Source organism: Raphanus sativus, chromosome 4 (genome assembly GCF_000801105.2).
Source record: "Raphanus sativus cultivar WK10039 chromosome 4, ASM80110v3, whole genome shotgun sequence".
Taxonomy (NCBI): Eukaryota; Viridiplantae; Streptophyta; class Magnoliopsida; order Brassicales; family Brassicaceae; genus Raphanus; species Raphanus sativus.
The window spans coordinates 16,779,459-16,794,327 of record NC_079514.1 but is presented as its reverse complement, the minus strand read 5'-3'; the positions used below and the strand labels follow the sequence as shown (position 1 = coordinate 16,794,327).

Here is a 14,869-nt window from a genome sequence, read left to right as displayed (position 1 = left end):
TAAATAGGAAAGAAAAAAAACACATTAATTTAACTGAAAAAAACAAACATTAAAATAGGAAAGAAAAAAAACACATTAATCTAACTGAAAAAGACAAGCATTAAAATAGGAAACTAAATTTAATTCTCAGTGGCATGGAAGTGTAATTAAATTTGAAAATTAAAGGTATTTTTATATGTGTACTTCTCTTTTAATAAGATAGATTATATGTTATTTCATCTCTTAAAGTTAAGGATTTTTAATGCCAAAATCCCTCAATTATGTTTCATTTGGGTAGAAACCCCTCAATTATTGATTCAACTTAGAAACCCCCAAAGTCACTTATCTTAATGTAACAGCCCCTCTGTTAGTTGTACTGTTAAAACAAAACGATGTGTTTTGATTATTTTGTAAACTACATGATTTTTTAATAAAAACAACACATCATTTATTTTAAAATCATGTAGTTTAAGCTTATGACTTATGCTTTCTCTAAAACCCATAAGTGTTTCTCAAGTTATCGAGAGGTGCCAAATCTTAGTTTTTTAAGTTCTGGGTTTTTTGAGTTTTAATTGTGAGATCGAAAGAAAAAAGGGTTATTACGACATAGGCTTAGAGAGTCGTTTTGATTTTTGTGTTTCTTGTCTCAAAATCAAAAAGGGAGAGTGAACGAAGCTTGAGGTAAGCAGAAGCAAAAGAGTTAAAGAATTGTCTGCGACTGGAGCTTTGAAGATGAACATGTGGTAGTTTCTAAGCAAGCAAGATCCTTTCCGAAAACTTGAAATGGGAAGCCTGTTGGCTCATAAAATTTACCTTCTACATGCAGGCCCTACGACTTGAAGGTTGTCCTTGTTAAGAAACCATGTTTTAACTTTAAGTTCTTTTTTTGATAGCCAGAAAGTTTTTTTATGTCATAAGGAATGATCGAAAAGTGATCAGTACATCCAGATTCTTTACAGTCTATTTCTATTGTTTCATGAATTGTTGGCTTTTGCGCCTTTTACATTTTCTTTGACATTTTGTTGCAGTTAAACTAAACGACCAGTTATGAATGCTTGAATGTTGTGAAATAATACAATCACAGTGAAAGACAATGCTTTTCAAAACTTTCTTTGTCATTTTGTCACAAAATAAAACCAATATTATAAAACATCACGTTGTGAAAGAGTATAATTCTTGAAGTAGTAAACAAGAAGGACAATACAAAACTCTCTAGAGACTACACATGTTTTTCAGGAAAAAAAAACACAAGCTTTTCAGGCAGCAAAATCAGGAAGTGTGTTCTGAATGTTGTAAGTCATCAAGATGTTGAACCTATCTTCAGCAGTTGCGATTATCATCCCTGGAATCTGGTTGTGCCTGAAGTTCCTTCAAGTCCTTTTGTCCCTGGTTTTACGGAACAGAAAAAAGTTTCCTGACAAACAAACATCACATCAAATATAACCGAGCTAAAGAACAGAAATCGAAAACATAAGAACCAAAATAGCTACTACAGTTTTCCTGAACAAAGAAGGAGAAGATTGGAGAAACGGTGAGAACTTACAAGAACCCTAAAAATTTTGATTTGGAGATATGGAATGAGATGGAAAAGAGATACGAATGCTGTGATGTTTTTAGTCATAAATAAAACTTTGTGTTTTGGACTTAACGACAGATTACAGTTCTTAACGTCCTTGTAGACAGAGGGGTCGAGTTGTTAAGAAAAGTGAATTGGGGGATTTATACGTTGAAACAATAATTGAGGGGTTTCTACCCAAATAAAACATAATTGAGGGGTTTTGGCATTAAAAATCCTAAAATTAATGATTGACTTACTAGTTTATGGGTTTCTTGTTTGTGAGAGTCTAAATAAAAAGACAAATTCGATTTCCCGCTTACCCGCATAAACCGAACCCGCATAAGCCCAAACCCGAAATTAACCAGTCCGCAAGACCCGCATTTTTCCGGCCCTAAGTTTTTTAAGCCCAAACCCGCTCTGAATGGACTTTTTACGGGCTGGCTCGCGGGCTGCGGTCCAAAATGCCTTCCCTAGGCTTGTCAAAAGAAAATAAACCTTTTGGATTTTGGTTGCAAATTATGTTTCAGGTAAATTGTAACCATTTATTAGTAATGATAAACGCAATTCATGATGGAACATTGAAACGCAGCTACCAAAATATGGGTGTGTTCAGTACAAAGAAAACATTATGGCCGTAAAATTAATTTATTAGATACATCAAGGAGTAACTAATAATAACTGGAGTCATATTGAAATCTCCGACTGAGAAACAGAGCTCTAAAGTCGTGTCCTTCAATGGTGACTACGGAGGCTAGCACCGCCGTCTCCGGTATGGAACCAATGTCTCCGCCCCTAGAATCAGACGGCCCTACTGGTAAAACCCTAATTGTCTTCCTCTCTGACTTCAGTTTCGAGCTCTCCCTATTGCAGAATGATTCCGCCATTACTATGAAGCGAGTAGAATCATTGAGTTTGTTGCTTTCATCTGTAGATTTCCTTGATAATGAGAGGCTAAAGGCAACGTTTTCAAGTGGAAGTCTTGATTTTGATGATTGGACTTTGTTAATCTCTGAAGTAGAGACTTCGTTCCCAGTAAGTTTCTCATCTGGTTGCAAAGTTGAAAACTTTTGTTTCTCTAAAGCTAAAAGCGTTGAACTTGCTACTGTAGGATGATATTGAGAAGCTGTGTCTAGTGTACGATGCTTTCTTGTTGGAGTTTCCGCTGTGCCATGGCTACTGGAGGAAGTATGCTTACCACAAGATACATTTTTGCACTCTAGAAGATGCTGTTGAAGTTCTCGAACGAGCAATCCAAGCAGCTACTTATTCTCTAGATGTATGGCTTGACTATTGCACTTTCGCTGTTGCTGCGTATGAAGATCCTAATGATGTTTGTAGGTATATCTGAATTTTATGGGTAGGCTTTGTCTTTTTTTTTTTCTTTTAAGTAACCAATACAATCTTACTTATCATTGCAATTTTTTTCTATGTAGTAGAGCATTTGGCTTAGCATTGTTTATGTTGGTTGACGATAGACTGCTAGGTTTCTATTGATTTCAACAAAGGCTTATTTTTGGAACTGATTACGATAAATAAACATATCCTGGCAGATTATTTGAGAGGGGGATCTCATTTGTTGGGAAAGATTATTCTTGCTGCGCTCTCTGGGACAAATATATAGACTTTCTCTTGATTAAGAAGCATTGGAGTTCACTGGCACACGTATATCTCCGGACCCTGAGATACCCATCCAAAAAGTTGGATTTTTATTACAAGAAGTATGCTACTTTCACACTTTTTCTATAACGACAAGTATGATGTTCTGTTACTTCAGGTCCTTGTGGCTTAAGTTTTTCCATTACTTTTTTTTCCAGCTTCAGAAAGATTGCAGCTTCTTTGAAAGAGAAGATTAAATGTGGAATAGAAGTTAACGGTGACCTTTCTTCAGACCCCATGGATGAAGATTTGGCCCCTAAGCGTCACAGTGAGGAGGAGATCTCTGTTGTTATAAGAGACTTGATGGGTCCTTCTTCTAGCTTGGCCGTGGCAAAAGCACTGCATGCATATTTGTCAATAGGGGAACAGTTCTATCAAGATTCGCAGGAACTGAAGGAAAAAATAAGTTGCTTTGAGACGCAAATCCGCAGGCCTTATTTTCATGTAAAGCCGTTGGACACTAATCAGCTAGACAATTGGCATAAGTATCTGAGCTTTGCAGAAACATATGGGGACTTTGATTGGGTACGTCAATGCCATGGTTTCTTCTTATGCTTAGCTCTTGTTTATATATTTAAAAACTTTTCAATGTTTTTAACTTGCAGGCTATTAAGCTTTATGAGAGATGCTTAATACCATGCGCTAATGACGCCGAGTTCTGGTTCCGCTATGTGGATTTTGTTGAAAGCAATGGTGGAAGGGAGCTAGCAAACTTCGCGTTGGCCCGAGCATCACAAACTTTTGTCAAGGTATATCAGGGATTACAATTGCTTTTTTTTTTTGTGTTGTATCATATAAATGAGAAACAAGGAAGATGAACCACTGGGACATTCATTGACTTGATTCCTTGCATGTTCATTGTAGGATGCATCTGCTATCCATCTATTCAATGCACGATTCAAGGAACACGTTGGAGATGCATCTGCCGCTTCTGTTGCTCTGTCTCGATGTGGCGAGGAGCTTGGTGTTGGTTTTGTTGAAAATGTAACTAAGAAGGCTAACATGGAGAAACGAATGGTATGGACTATGGACATACACTACTCGCTTCCTTTTGGTTTTGGTGATTTAGAGAGTATCTGATTATTCTGCGTTCCATGTAGGGTAATTTTGAAGCAGCTATTAGTACATACAGAGAGGCTCTGAAGAAAACACTCAGTGGAAAAGAAAACTTAGAAATCACTGCACTGTTGTATGTTCAATTTTCTCGTCTCAAGTACATGGTAAGTAATGTTCTTAATACTACCTTACCTTCAGTACGTAGTATATTTTGAAATTTTTTTATTTATCTGACGATTTACTTTGTTCTTAGATAACAAACAATGCTGATGAGGCAGCTCAGATTCTGATAGAGGGGAATGAGAAAGTTCCTCACTGCAAATTACTTTTAGAGGTGTGTACCTTCCCCATTTAGAAATCACAATTCTCTTCTCTAGCATCTATTGACTTTTTGAAGGTTCAATCCCTGTTAATCTTTGTACTAACAGGAGCTTATAAGACTCGTAATGATGCATGGAGGAGGGTGTCGACAAGTTGATTTGTTACATCCAATCATAGATAAAGAAATATCTCACCAGGATGATTCCTCCGGTGGTCTGAGCGCAGAGGACAAGGAGAACATTTCAAATTTATACATGGAGGTAAAGTTTCTTTTACCGATGGGACAATCAGTAGCCTCTCTTACTTGTGGCTTTTGCTGTTTCATTTTCTTTCATATCTTGATTGCATTGAATGTGTTTGATACATACATACTTGGTAATTTTTTTTCTCTGTTTTGAGCAGTTCATTGACCTGTCTGGAACCATACATGATGTGAGGAAGGCTTTGCGTCGACACATTAAATTATTCCCACATTCTGCCAAAGCCAAGTTGCATGAGTCCCGTCCTTTGGGGAATTCGCTAAGAGAGTTGATTCAACAAAGAGAAAAGACTCGTGAGTGCTTAAATCAGGACCTATCAACAAACAAAGGCACTGGCAGCAACACGCTTGAAGAAAAGAAAGACTTTCCTCTGATTCTGAACTCTGATGATGCTGACTATATAAACACCGAGCCTAATGGGGAGTCTCACGTTGAAGAAAACAATAATGTTGCAGATAGGAAGAAGCTCTGTGAGTCACAGAATGATCTGTCTACGGGACAAAAGTCGAATGAAGGTGGTGAACGCTCTCGTGAAGTAAGCCTGCCAATAAAAAACACGCCGCCTGAACCTGGGTTTGTCTCTAAACAAGCTCACTTCTCTTGCAGTTCAGTAGATACTGTGAAATCTGATGCTATAGAGATCCAACCCAGTGGCTTTCGGAGTCACCAAAACCAAGAGTTTCTCAGGCAAGCTAGTCGAAACAGGTTCCAGAGGAGAGATTTCAACCAGAATCGTAGAGATCACAAACCTCGTTCACAGGAGAGACCTCCCCAGATGTCGTATCCTCCTCCAGTCACAACTGGTCGTGGGGGTTTTAACCAGCTGATGGGTGTTTCTCCTCGAGACAATCCCTCAGTCTCACAGAGTCTGCAAAACCAGTGTCAGTACCCCATGGTTCAACCATCTAATGCATATCCCCCTCAAGCCCAGATTCCTGGACACCACATGAATGTAGCCTCGTCTGAGAATCCAGCAGCAGTGCAAAACTCATTCTCACAGATTCCTCAGAACCAACATCAAGGCTCTGCAGCTCAGGTTCAACCATCCTTCGCTTATCCTCAGTCTCAGATTCCTCAGCATCCAGTGCAAAGTAATGACCAAACAGAGGGTCAAGTGCAGAGCTACGAAGCTTATAATCAGATGTGGCAACAATATTACTATTACAATTACCACTACTACCAACAACAACAACAGCAACAGCTTCTGTCTGAACAACCACAACCAAATCAGAATAATCCTCACCCGCAACAAGATCCGAATCTCCTCTCCAAACAGTACCAAACTCAAGCTGGAACTCAGCACCCGCAATCTCAGCATGTGGATACACAGCAACATAGCCAAGAACCACAAAATCAACAGCAAATTCTATACCAACAACAACAACAACAAGAGTGGTTTCAACAGCAGCAAGAGTATCATCTCTATCTTCAGCAACAAGAGTTGCAAGGAGAAGCAAAAGGTCACGAACAGAGACCCTCTGTGCCACAAGTCTCCACAAGGGACAGTGATATACTACAAAAGGTTGGCTTCTTTTTTTTCTTTTTCTTTTTGTCCTTTTCTGTTATCATCTTGATTACTAATGACATATATGCTATTATTGTAGAGTGGAGAATCTGGAGGACATGAAGTAGAACATTCTTCTGACACTTCCATCACTTCCATATGAGTTTTCATGAAAGTCTAATTGTTTCAGCTCATTGTGTTATGTATTTAAAAGAATGTACTTTTCAATTTTAAAATATTTGTAGTACCATTTTCCGTAATCTAGAGAAGAATCTTAAAAATCGAAAGTTTTTTAAAAAGTTTGGAGGACTGGGGACACCCGTCAAATAACGTGTGTGACTCTTCCAGCTGGTGTTAACTACACACGTGTTCGTTTCCTATTGGAGTATAAGCGCCCACCAAAGGAACAATTCGTAGCCGTCGATTAGATCCAATAGGAGCCGTCATAAGGCTGTATTGACCGTTCGTGGAAGTTATATGTGAGAGAGAGAGAGAGAGAGAGAAAGAGACCCAGAGAGAGAGAGACCCCTCCTCAAGTAGTAGAGAAAGAGACCACAAATCAATTATATTAAAAAAAAAAAAGAAGAAGAAGAGAAAGCTCTCTCTCTCTTCCCTGTCTCTCTCTCAGAGGTTCGGTCTTCGTCTTCTCCTCTTAAGTTTCGATCGCTTCCTTCCTCTGTTTATTTCCGTTTGATTTTTTTTTTCAGCTTTAAATTTGTTTTTTTTTGGTGTTGTTTGACTTTCGATTTCTTAGTTAAGTGGTTGTTTTTTGCTTATTCCCGACGTGAATTGTTGGACCTTTTTTTTTAAAGACAAATCCGCCATTTTCACCCTGGTTTTCTGGAAGATTATTCCTTAATTGTGTTGCAGAAAAGAGTTTCAAAATTTGTGAACTTTTTAAATTTGGTAAGCTTTAGTTTCAAATTTTGGTTGTGCCGAAATAGTTTTTTTTTTTTTTTTTATTTTGTAAACTTTTTTTTTCTGTTACATATCGGGTATTCGAGTTTAGCGCGTAACGATTACTTGATTCGATGTAAGTGTATCTCTCTGATTTCAGAGATGGAATTGTAGTTTTAGCTGATAGCTTTGTCAAGTTTGAGTTTTATTTCTCTGATTGATTTGCTTTTAAGACCCTATTTGTGACCATTAATTAGGGTTTTTCCTATGTAAGATTCTGGGTTTGCTGTTTCTGATTGGTTGACTTTTTGTTCGGTTTTGTCTAGATTCCATTTTAATGCTGTATAGATTCTTTTTTTTTTGGGATTTTGGGTTTTGACTATTCAAATGATTGATTAAGATGTTTTTTTTTGTTGCAGCATATGTTGTTGGCTTCATCCTTTCAGTAAAGGCCTTCTTGCCCCTAAACGAGCTCAACTCGAGGTCGCTGTAATTCTGACATACAGAAGAGCCAATGCCATATATAGACATGAAGACCAAAACAAGCAAGGCTCTTGGTGTCTCTAAAAAACCTAAACCAACTATCAGAACTTCATCCTCTCTCTCCAAAATCTCTGGCCACTTGGAAAGCATAACAACAACAACAACACCTACTCTTACTTGCCACGACGAGCCCAAACAGCAACTTGGTAAAACTTTTTTTCCTCTGTATAAATTGTTTCTTTGGGTTCCTCTCTCTGATGATGATCGTGTCTGTTTCTTCAGGTTCGGATACTTTTGCTCGGGATGTTGAAACTAACGAGCCCGCTGAAATGCTTGTTGAAGAAGACACTTCTCAGTCTCAGGCGTTTGCATCTTCCCTTGATGCTTCTGAATCTGTCGCCAAAATGGTATTGTTTGATATATGCAGCTGCCTTTCATTTTATCCTTTTATTTCACATATGTTTGATGACTAACATTTTTATTTAAATTCTTGTGCAGGAGATGGCTTGCAGCTATATAGCAAACTCAGATACAATATTTTCTCCTGTTCTGAATGATGAACTCGATGCAACTGATCGAGGTATCTGTTACTGGTGCAGTTTCGATCCAAGTCTCTAATATAAGAAACATAATAACTTTGTGTCTCTTAGTTTTTACGGCAGGAAACTCTGTGCACTGGGAAATTCCCAGGTGGGGAGGCGACGAGAGCACCAACAAGATTTGCTTTGACAACCAGACGTGCAACGTTTCTGATTTCTTTATATCTGACGTTCTAATTGCGAGCTTGCCGTTTGATGAGAGTGGAAACAATGATGCGTTCACCGAGATAAGCCCCTTGCCTCATTTCATATTCCCAGAGCAGTACATGTTACTACCTTACTTGGAAGATGGAGCAGCCAACACAGATGATGTCAAGTCAGATGCCGACAACAGGATTACTCTGGATAACCATGATTTGTTTCTGGCGTTCAACCGGACAAGATCACACAATATGCAACCGGAGGATCTTGCTGAATCTGAACAAGCTGAAGATTTTGATCCTCAGCTATTTATAAAGAATCAGCCGGAACTATCGGACGTTGTATCCAGCTATTGGCCTAGGGATACCCTAAGAAAAAAGGATGTGACCCTTGTCCTTGATTTGGATGGTATGTCTTCTTATTTAACTATGATTGAGTTTGACTTCTCCTTTCATGGTAGGCCTTAAAATGAGCTCATTCGTGTATAACAACTGTTCCTTGCACTTTATGTCCTATGTTGAATTATGTTTAGAAACTGAATGTGATTTGACTTATTTCATCATTTTGGTTTGGTTGCATGATTCAAATTCTAAACTTTGTGTCACCCTTACAATTTTGTTTATTGAGGAAGAAATAATTATATTTGATTATGTAGTGTTGAATTTTTTGTTTCTCTTGGCACTATAGGTGGATGTGCTAACCAACTTATCAATTATCTTTTCTTTCCCAAATGCAGAAACTTTGGTCCATTCGACTCTGGAATCGTGCAGTGGTGCAGATTTTTCCTTTAGAGTCTTTTTCAATATGCAAGAGAACACGGTCTATGTGAAGCAAAGGCCACACCTGTACAAGTTCTTGGAGAGGGTGGTCGAACTGTTCCATGTCGTTATCTTCACGGCTAGTCACAGCATCTATGCTTCACAACTTCTAGATATATTGGACCCAGAGGGAAAGTTCATATCGCAGCGTTTTTATCGAGACTCATGCATTCTTTTGGAAGGAATTTACACCAAGGATTTAACTGTTCTGGGCCTTGATTTGGCGAAAGTGGCTATAATTGACAACTGTCCGCAGGTATGTCATCTGGAGATCTGCCATGGATCTTGACATTTTTCATTGTTTCTTTTTACTTATTATACACTCTTACTAAGAACCACACATTCATCAACTTCACTGTGAAGAATATCTATGGCATCACACTCAAAGTTTACCTGTTGATCATCTAACTCTTGTCTTTTTATGTGTTTTAGGTGTACAGGTTGCAAATAAATAACGGGATCCCTATCAAAAGTTGGTATGATGATCCAACTGATGATGGTTTGATCACTATACTTCCCTTCTTGGAGACTTTGGCTGTTGCTGATGATGTTCGGCCTATCATTGGCAGGAGATTTGGTAACGAGGAATAAGAGCTTCCTTCTCTCTTTTTTTGTCTATATACATCGAGTGCAGATTCTGATTTCTCTCCTTTGGAATTTTAGTCATAAAATGGCCCTTAATTCTTAGTTTCATATCTCGTTTTAGGTCGTTAATTAGGTAACCAAAGAATAAGCTCGTCTGAGTCTAGTGAGAGTAAGTGTTCCTTGCTTGCTCGCTTTTTTTAGGAACCTTCTGAATATAAGAACTAGTTGTGGCCTTACATCCTAATCTATTACTGGTTCTACTCTGCCAAGATAGATCTTGCAGTTTGTTACAAATGTACAGTTGGTTTAAGCTGAGATAATGGATGTGTATAAATGAGTTCTTATTGAATGAAATCATTTTGGAAGTTAAGAGCAGTTGCGTTCATGTCTCTGTCTTTAAACTTCTCTTATTATACTGATAGTTAAACCTTTTAGCTGCTTTTTTCCAGTAATATAAACACAGAGAATGGCTACGCTAGTAATGCAGAAGTTGAGCTTGAATCTTGATCCAGCTTATATGGTTTATTTTAAAGCTTTTAAGCAAAGTTATTACACTTTGCGCCTCTGGCCTTTGCAAAATTCAGATAAGAAAATGGGATGATCCGTTCAACTCCATGGTATATACTATATAGTCTATAATCCTCGTAAAAGTTTTCATGATTTTGCATGCCTTATGTGCAGATTTATCATCGAACGAAGTAACGAACCCTAACTATATTATACGCTTTAAGGAAATGACTGAGTAAGTATGTTACATCCGTTTTTACTTGTCAATTGGTTTTCTCTCTAACAAGCTTTCTTTGCTTCTGGCTTGTTGTTTCCTTCCTATATCTAACCTTTTCGTTTGCCTAAACTGAAGCCATGTAATCTCTATATTAAAAGCTGATTCCAAGTTTGTTAACCCAATCCAAACGTGTTCCTCCTGTCTTCTGTTTCTCGCCATTGTTTCATGTAGATAATAGACTTATAACATACAGATTCACAGATGATTGATGATATGTATCTCTCAGTTCCAGCAATGTTCTTAATCAATTTCTGAGGGTTTGCTTATCCAATTTCTCCTAGGTTTTTGTTAACATTTGTGTGCTGTGTGATTGGTTTTAAGTTCATCAGTGTGTGTGATATTTTGATGTCGTCCGAGTGAATATCCCCAGGGCGGAGCTCTGCTAAAAGCCAGGCTCTCTGTTTGCCCAATTTTGCAACTGTTGTATAAAACATATGGCAAGAGATTTCATCAGTCTTTAGAGACATTTTGTTCTGGTCGTTTAGTAAACATTTCACATTTCTGCAGAGGCACTTTTTATCGATCACTCTATAGTCCACATTATGTGAAAACCAGCGTACACTTATATAATCTCTAGTCAAAAACTACGTTATACTTCCAAGTCTTATACTCGCGTGGTTTAATGTGAACCGGATTTTATGCGATGTATGGCTCGACTTCAACGCTTAAATTAGAACTCGGGTTTGATGTAATCTGACCGTCACAAGAGGAGTGATTCTCATTCGGACCGCCGGTCTTGTCTAACTAAACAAAAATAAAATAAAATAAATCATGGTTTAGTCATGAGACGACAATTTGAAATACTCGGACTCGTTTAGAGTCTTTCACCAGAGATAAATTTGGTCATATTATCTATCTTTTTTTTTTTGGTCACGAAGTCATATTATTATCTATCTATCCACACACACACCATTGCATCTAAAGTATTAGGAAGAAGAGAAGATGGAGAGAGCTTGTGCGCTTCTCTGTTCCTCGACACCAATCAATTTCACAACAGTTCAACTATTCAACCCCAATACTTCCCTTCATTTCCAGACCTCCGAACTATCTCGTCCCGTCTCGGCTCTGTCTCGTGCTCCGTGTTACTTGAGCCTCGTTGGGGCTCGTGGAAGATGTACCTTCACCGTTCGTAGCACCGGTAAATTAAATTTCTTTTTTTTTTCTTTCACAATATTTTGGATGTTTTTGCTGTAAAAAGACAAGTCTTTAGCAAAATTAGATTATCGGATAATTCTGATTTTTGTTTGAAATTTGTTTTGCTTGATTCCATTTTTTCCAGTTTTTTTTTCTCTGTGGAAACCTAAGCAATTTTGTTAAAAAAGCTTCTTGACAACATGGATTGTTGTCTTGATTTGATTGGTTGGTTCTCTGTGGTGTTTCACCTTTCAGCTACTCAGGAAGCTGTGGAAACCAATAGTGACAGGAAGGTGGACTTGGTTGAAGTGGGGTTCTTGTCTGGTGTCCATGGCCTACAAGGCGAGATTTGCATTAAACCAAACACTGATTTTCCTGATTTGCGTTTCTCTAAGGTTAACACTTACTCACTGCTTACAACATAAGAGAAAACATGTAGAAAGTTTTGAGTTTTTCATCCTGATTTGTTGGCATGATTAGCCTGGTAGAAGATGGCTAAAACAACAGTTGATGGGACAAGATAAGATTCATGAGGTTGAATTAGTTGAAGGCAGACCTCACCCTGCACAGAAGAGCTGGATTCTCAAGTTTCGAGGCCTAGATGATGTTGATCAGGTCAGTGTCAGTGGATACCATATGAGAGCTTCAGAAGATACAGTTTTTGAGATGATTTGTTTTGCTTTAAGGTGAGACAACTCGTAGGCGCAACTCTTCTTGCTGAGGAAGATGATCGTCCTGAGCTTGATGATGGAGAGTTTTACAGTCGTGATCTTCTAGGCATGAGAGTTCTTCTCAAGGTGTGTTATTTGGATTTGCCTCTTACATGTTGATAATACTTCAGTCTAAATCAGTCATATTTTTGGTATACAGGAGACTGGTCAACTTGTTGGAACTGTTGCTAATGTTTTCGACAATGGAGGAAATGATCTTCTACATGTCCTGCTTGATTCATCCATGGAAGCCTGCAACGGGAGTGCCAAGACGAACCAGCTCGTATGGATACCTTTCGTTGATGCTATTGTCCCCGATGTTGATTTAGAGAGAAGGGAGATGTATATAACTCCTCCCAAGGGACTCCTCGAGGTGAACATGCGAACAGATGAACGATCCAAGAAAGAAAGACGTCAGCTTGTGAGGCATATTCTTCTGCGATCTTCATATTGAACTTTTAGTTAAGATATTTCGTTTGTCTCTTAAACAGTGTGCCTTCTGGTGATTTCAGGAGTGGAAAGAACGAAAAAAGCAGCAGAAAAAGCTTATTGCTGCTAAAAAGAAGTTATGTGAACTGGAGCAGAAGCATGTGTTTGATGGATTAAGGTTCGGAGAAAAGTCTCAGAGGAGTTTGCTTGCTGATCATATCCTTGACGTAAACTCCACTCTGCTTCAGAGAGCTTTGCAAAGTATCGAGAACTCATCCAAGAAGAGGTGACTAACTCTTTAAGAAATTTCACAACCATTGCTAGAAGTTTGTTTCTCATTATTTCGTTTTTGGGTCTTGATGAAACTAAGATGGAACGTAACTGAGGAAATCAATGCGCTGAGAGTTAGAGAATCGGTCTGTACTCTAAATGTATCACGTGAAGCCCTTGGTTTTGACGCAAGTAAAGAGAAAGTTGGCGATAACTTCAGTTTCTTCCAGCAAGGGAAGAGTCTATTCTCTGAGGGAAAAGTTTCTATTTGTTTGGTTCTCAATGATCATGAGACCGAACAGCTGGAAGGTGAGAATGGTGCAGTCTCGTACCTTCAGACGCTACTTGATGATGAGCAGAGGTTCCTAAAGGTTAGCTTATACCTTCATGAACTTTAACTTATTCTTTTTACTAGATAACTCATGGGGTTACATGCAGGAAGAAGAACGTGCTTGTGTGCCACTAGTCGTTATCTCTCCTGAACATGCCATTGAAGATGTGCAGAATTTATTTCAGGATAATGATTATTTTGGATTCGAATCAGAGAAGGTGAAGGCTTTGATTCCTCCAAAGATAGTTTTGCATTTCGGTTATCAGATTCTATGAGGGGTTTTCATGTTCTTATTAATATCTAGGTATGGTTTCTCAAAGAAGAAACACTTCCTGTAGTGTGTTGTAGCTCACCAGAGGAACCGAAAAAGCACAAGATTTTGATGAAATCTCCATGGGAGATACTCAAGTCCCCTGTTGGCTCTGGAGGAGTCTTGAGCGTCCTTGCTTCACATGGAATCACAGACTCTCTTTCCAGCCTTGGAATCGATTATCTTCAGGTATAAGATAACTAAAAACTCATTGCTTTGTCTCTTTGTTTCCGACTCATATGTAGTAAAGCTTGTCCCTCTCTGATTTTCATCTTCAAATTTGGCATCTTTCATAGGTACACAGCATTGAAACAAGATCACAAACTCCGCAGCATTACATCAACCCGATGCTAATTGGATTCGTGAGCGCAAAAGGAGGGGAGATTGGGGTTCAGGTGACCGAAGAATCTGAAGTCAAGAACTTGGAAATGATATTCACATTGAAGTTTCTCAAGAGATTGAAGGGAAAAATTGAGTTTGAAGCTGTGATGAAGATGAACTCACACGTTCAGATGGTTGAGAAAGAGTGGGTCGAGTCTGTACCCACAGAACCAAACTCGTTTCAGTTTCGTTCTAATATTTACAGAGTCCTGGGTGAGTGTTCATCACCAGCTAAGATCTGTTTGATGAACATCACAGTTTAGAACATGTATATGATAATTGTTCCTTTAAGTTTTTTTTCCTTCTTCTTCCTCGCATACTTGAATACTTGAATATAGAGCAATGTAAAACCAGAGTCCATAAACTCAAAGTAGACGCAAGCTTCCTCAAACAAACAACTTCATGTTTCTTTTTTTGATAAGTTTTGAATCTGCTCTGCTCTGGCAGCATTATATTACATAGGGATCTTGCTATATAGACCACAATATTCTGCTTAGTCTTTTTTTTCTGAACACAATACTCTGGTTAAACACCTTGTGCTTTTATAATCCTAATTGCAAAGACAGAGAATAGACTAAAACAGAGCAATACATGAACATTTGAAAACACATAGATATGCCTTGTGACCACCACCTCTGCTCAAACCTCCATTAAATTAATTAT

The 14,869-nt window shown here is 38.3% G+C and overlaps 3 protein-coding genes across 11 annotated transcripts; all 3 read left to right on the top strand.

Annotated features, from left to right (window-relative positions):
- The first annotated feature begins 2,191 nt into the window (after positions 1-2,191).
- On the top strand, positions 2,192-6,621 carry LOC108855668 (pre-mRNA-processing factor 39-2). 3 transcript variants are annotated; one of them, XM_018629539.2, is made up of 12 exons: positions 2,192-2,351; positions 2,469-2,569; positions 2,646-2,875; positions 3,088-3,255; positions 3,352-3,718; positions 3,799-3,942; positions 4,058-4,210; positions 4,294-4,413; positions 4,503-4,583; positions 4,678-4,830; positions 4,973-6,352; positions 6,435-6,621. In XM_018629539.2, exons 1-12 carry the CDS (start codon positions 2,273-2,275, stop codon positions 6,495-6,497), a joined length of 3,039 nt encoding a protein of 1,012 aa, XP_018485041.2. In that variant the 5' UTR covers positions 2,192-2,272; the 3' UTR covers positions 6,498-6,621. The 3 variants fall into 3 exon arrangements, with proteins under 3 accessions (XP_018485041.2, XP_018485042.2, XP_018485043.2); XM_018629540.2 differs by lacking the exons at positions 2,192-2,351; positions 2,469-2,569 and having other exon boundaries at positions 2,660-2,894; XM_018629541.2 differs by lacking the exons at positions 2,192-2,351; positions 2,469-2,569 and having other exon boundaries at positions 2,732-2,871.
- A 187-nt stretch (positions 6,622-6,808) lies between these two features.
- LOC108854421 (uncharacterized) lies at positions 6,809-10,907 on the top strand. 7 transcript variants are annotated; one of them, XR_008944169.1, is made up of 9 exons: positions 6,809-6,964; positions 7,651-7,920; positions 7,997-8,121; positions 8,213-8,294; positions 8,365-8,862; positions 9,191-9,528; positions 9,705-10,474; positions 10,539-10,599; positions 10,717-10,763. XR_008944169.1 is itself a non-coding variant. In XM_018627974.2 (9 exons), exons 2-9 carry the CDS (start codon positions 7,746-7,748, stop codon positions 10,814-10,816), a joined length of 1,524 nt encoding a protein of 507 aa, XP_018483476.1. In that variant the 5' UTR covers positions 6,809-6,964; positions 7,651-7,745; the 3' UTR covers positions 10,817-10,907. The 7 variants fall into 7 exon arrangements, 4 of the variants coding, with proteins under 4 accessions (XP_018483476.1, XP_018483480.1, XP_018483479.1 ...); XM_018627974.2 differs by having other exon boundaries at positions 9,705-9,849; positions 10,717-10,907; XM_018627975.2 differs by having other exon boundaries at positions 6,844-6,990; positions 9,705-9,849; positions 10,717-10,907.
- A 611-nt stretch (positions 10,908-11,518) lies between these two features.
- Positions 11,519-14,510, top strand: LOC108854420 (uncharacterized). The gene is made up of 10 exons (XM_018627973.2): positions 11,519-11,779; positions 12,031-12,170; positions 12,256-12,390; positions 12,462-12,572; positions 12,646-12,906; positions 12,998-13,200; positions 13,285-13,555; positions 13,623-13,733; positions 13,820-14,014; positions 14,122-14,510. The coding sequence occupies exons 1-10, from the start codon at positions 11,584-11,586 to the stop codon at positions 14,467-14,469; spliced, it is 1,971 nt and encodes a 656-aa protein (XP_018483475.1). The 5' UTR covers positions 11,519-11,583; the 3' UTR covers positions 14,470-14,510.
- The last annotated feature ends 359 nt before the right edge of the window (positions 14,511-14,869 follow it).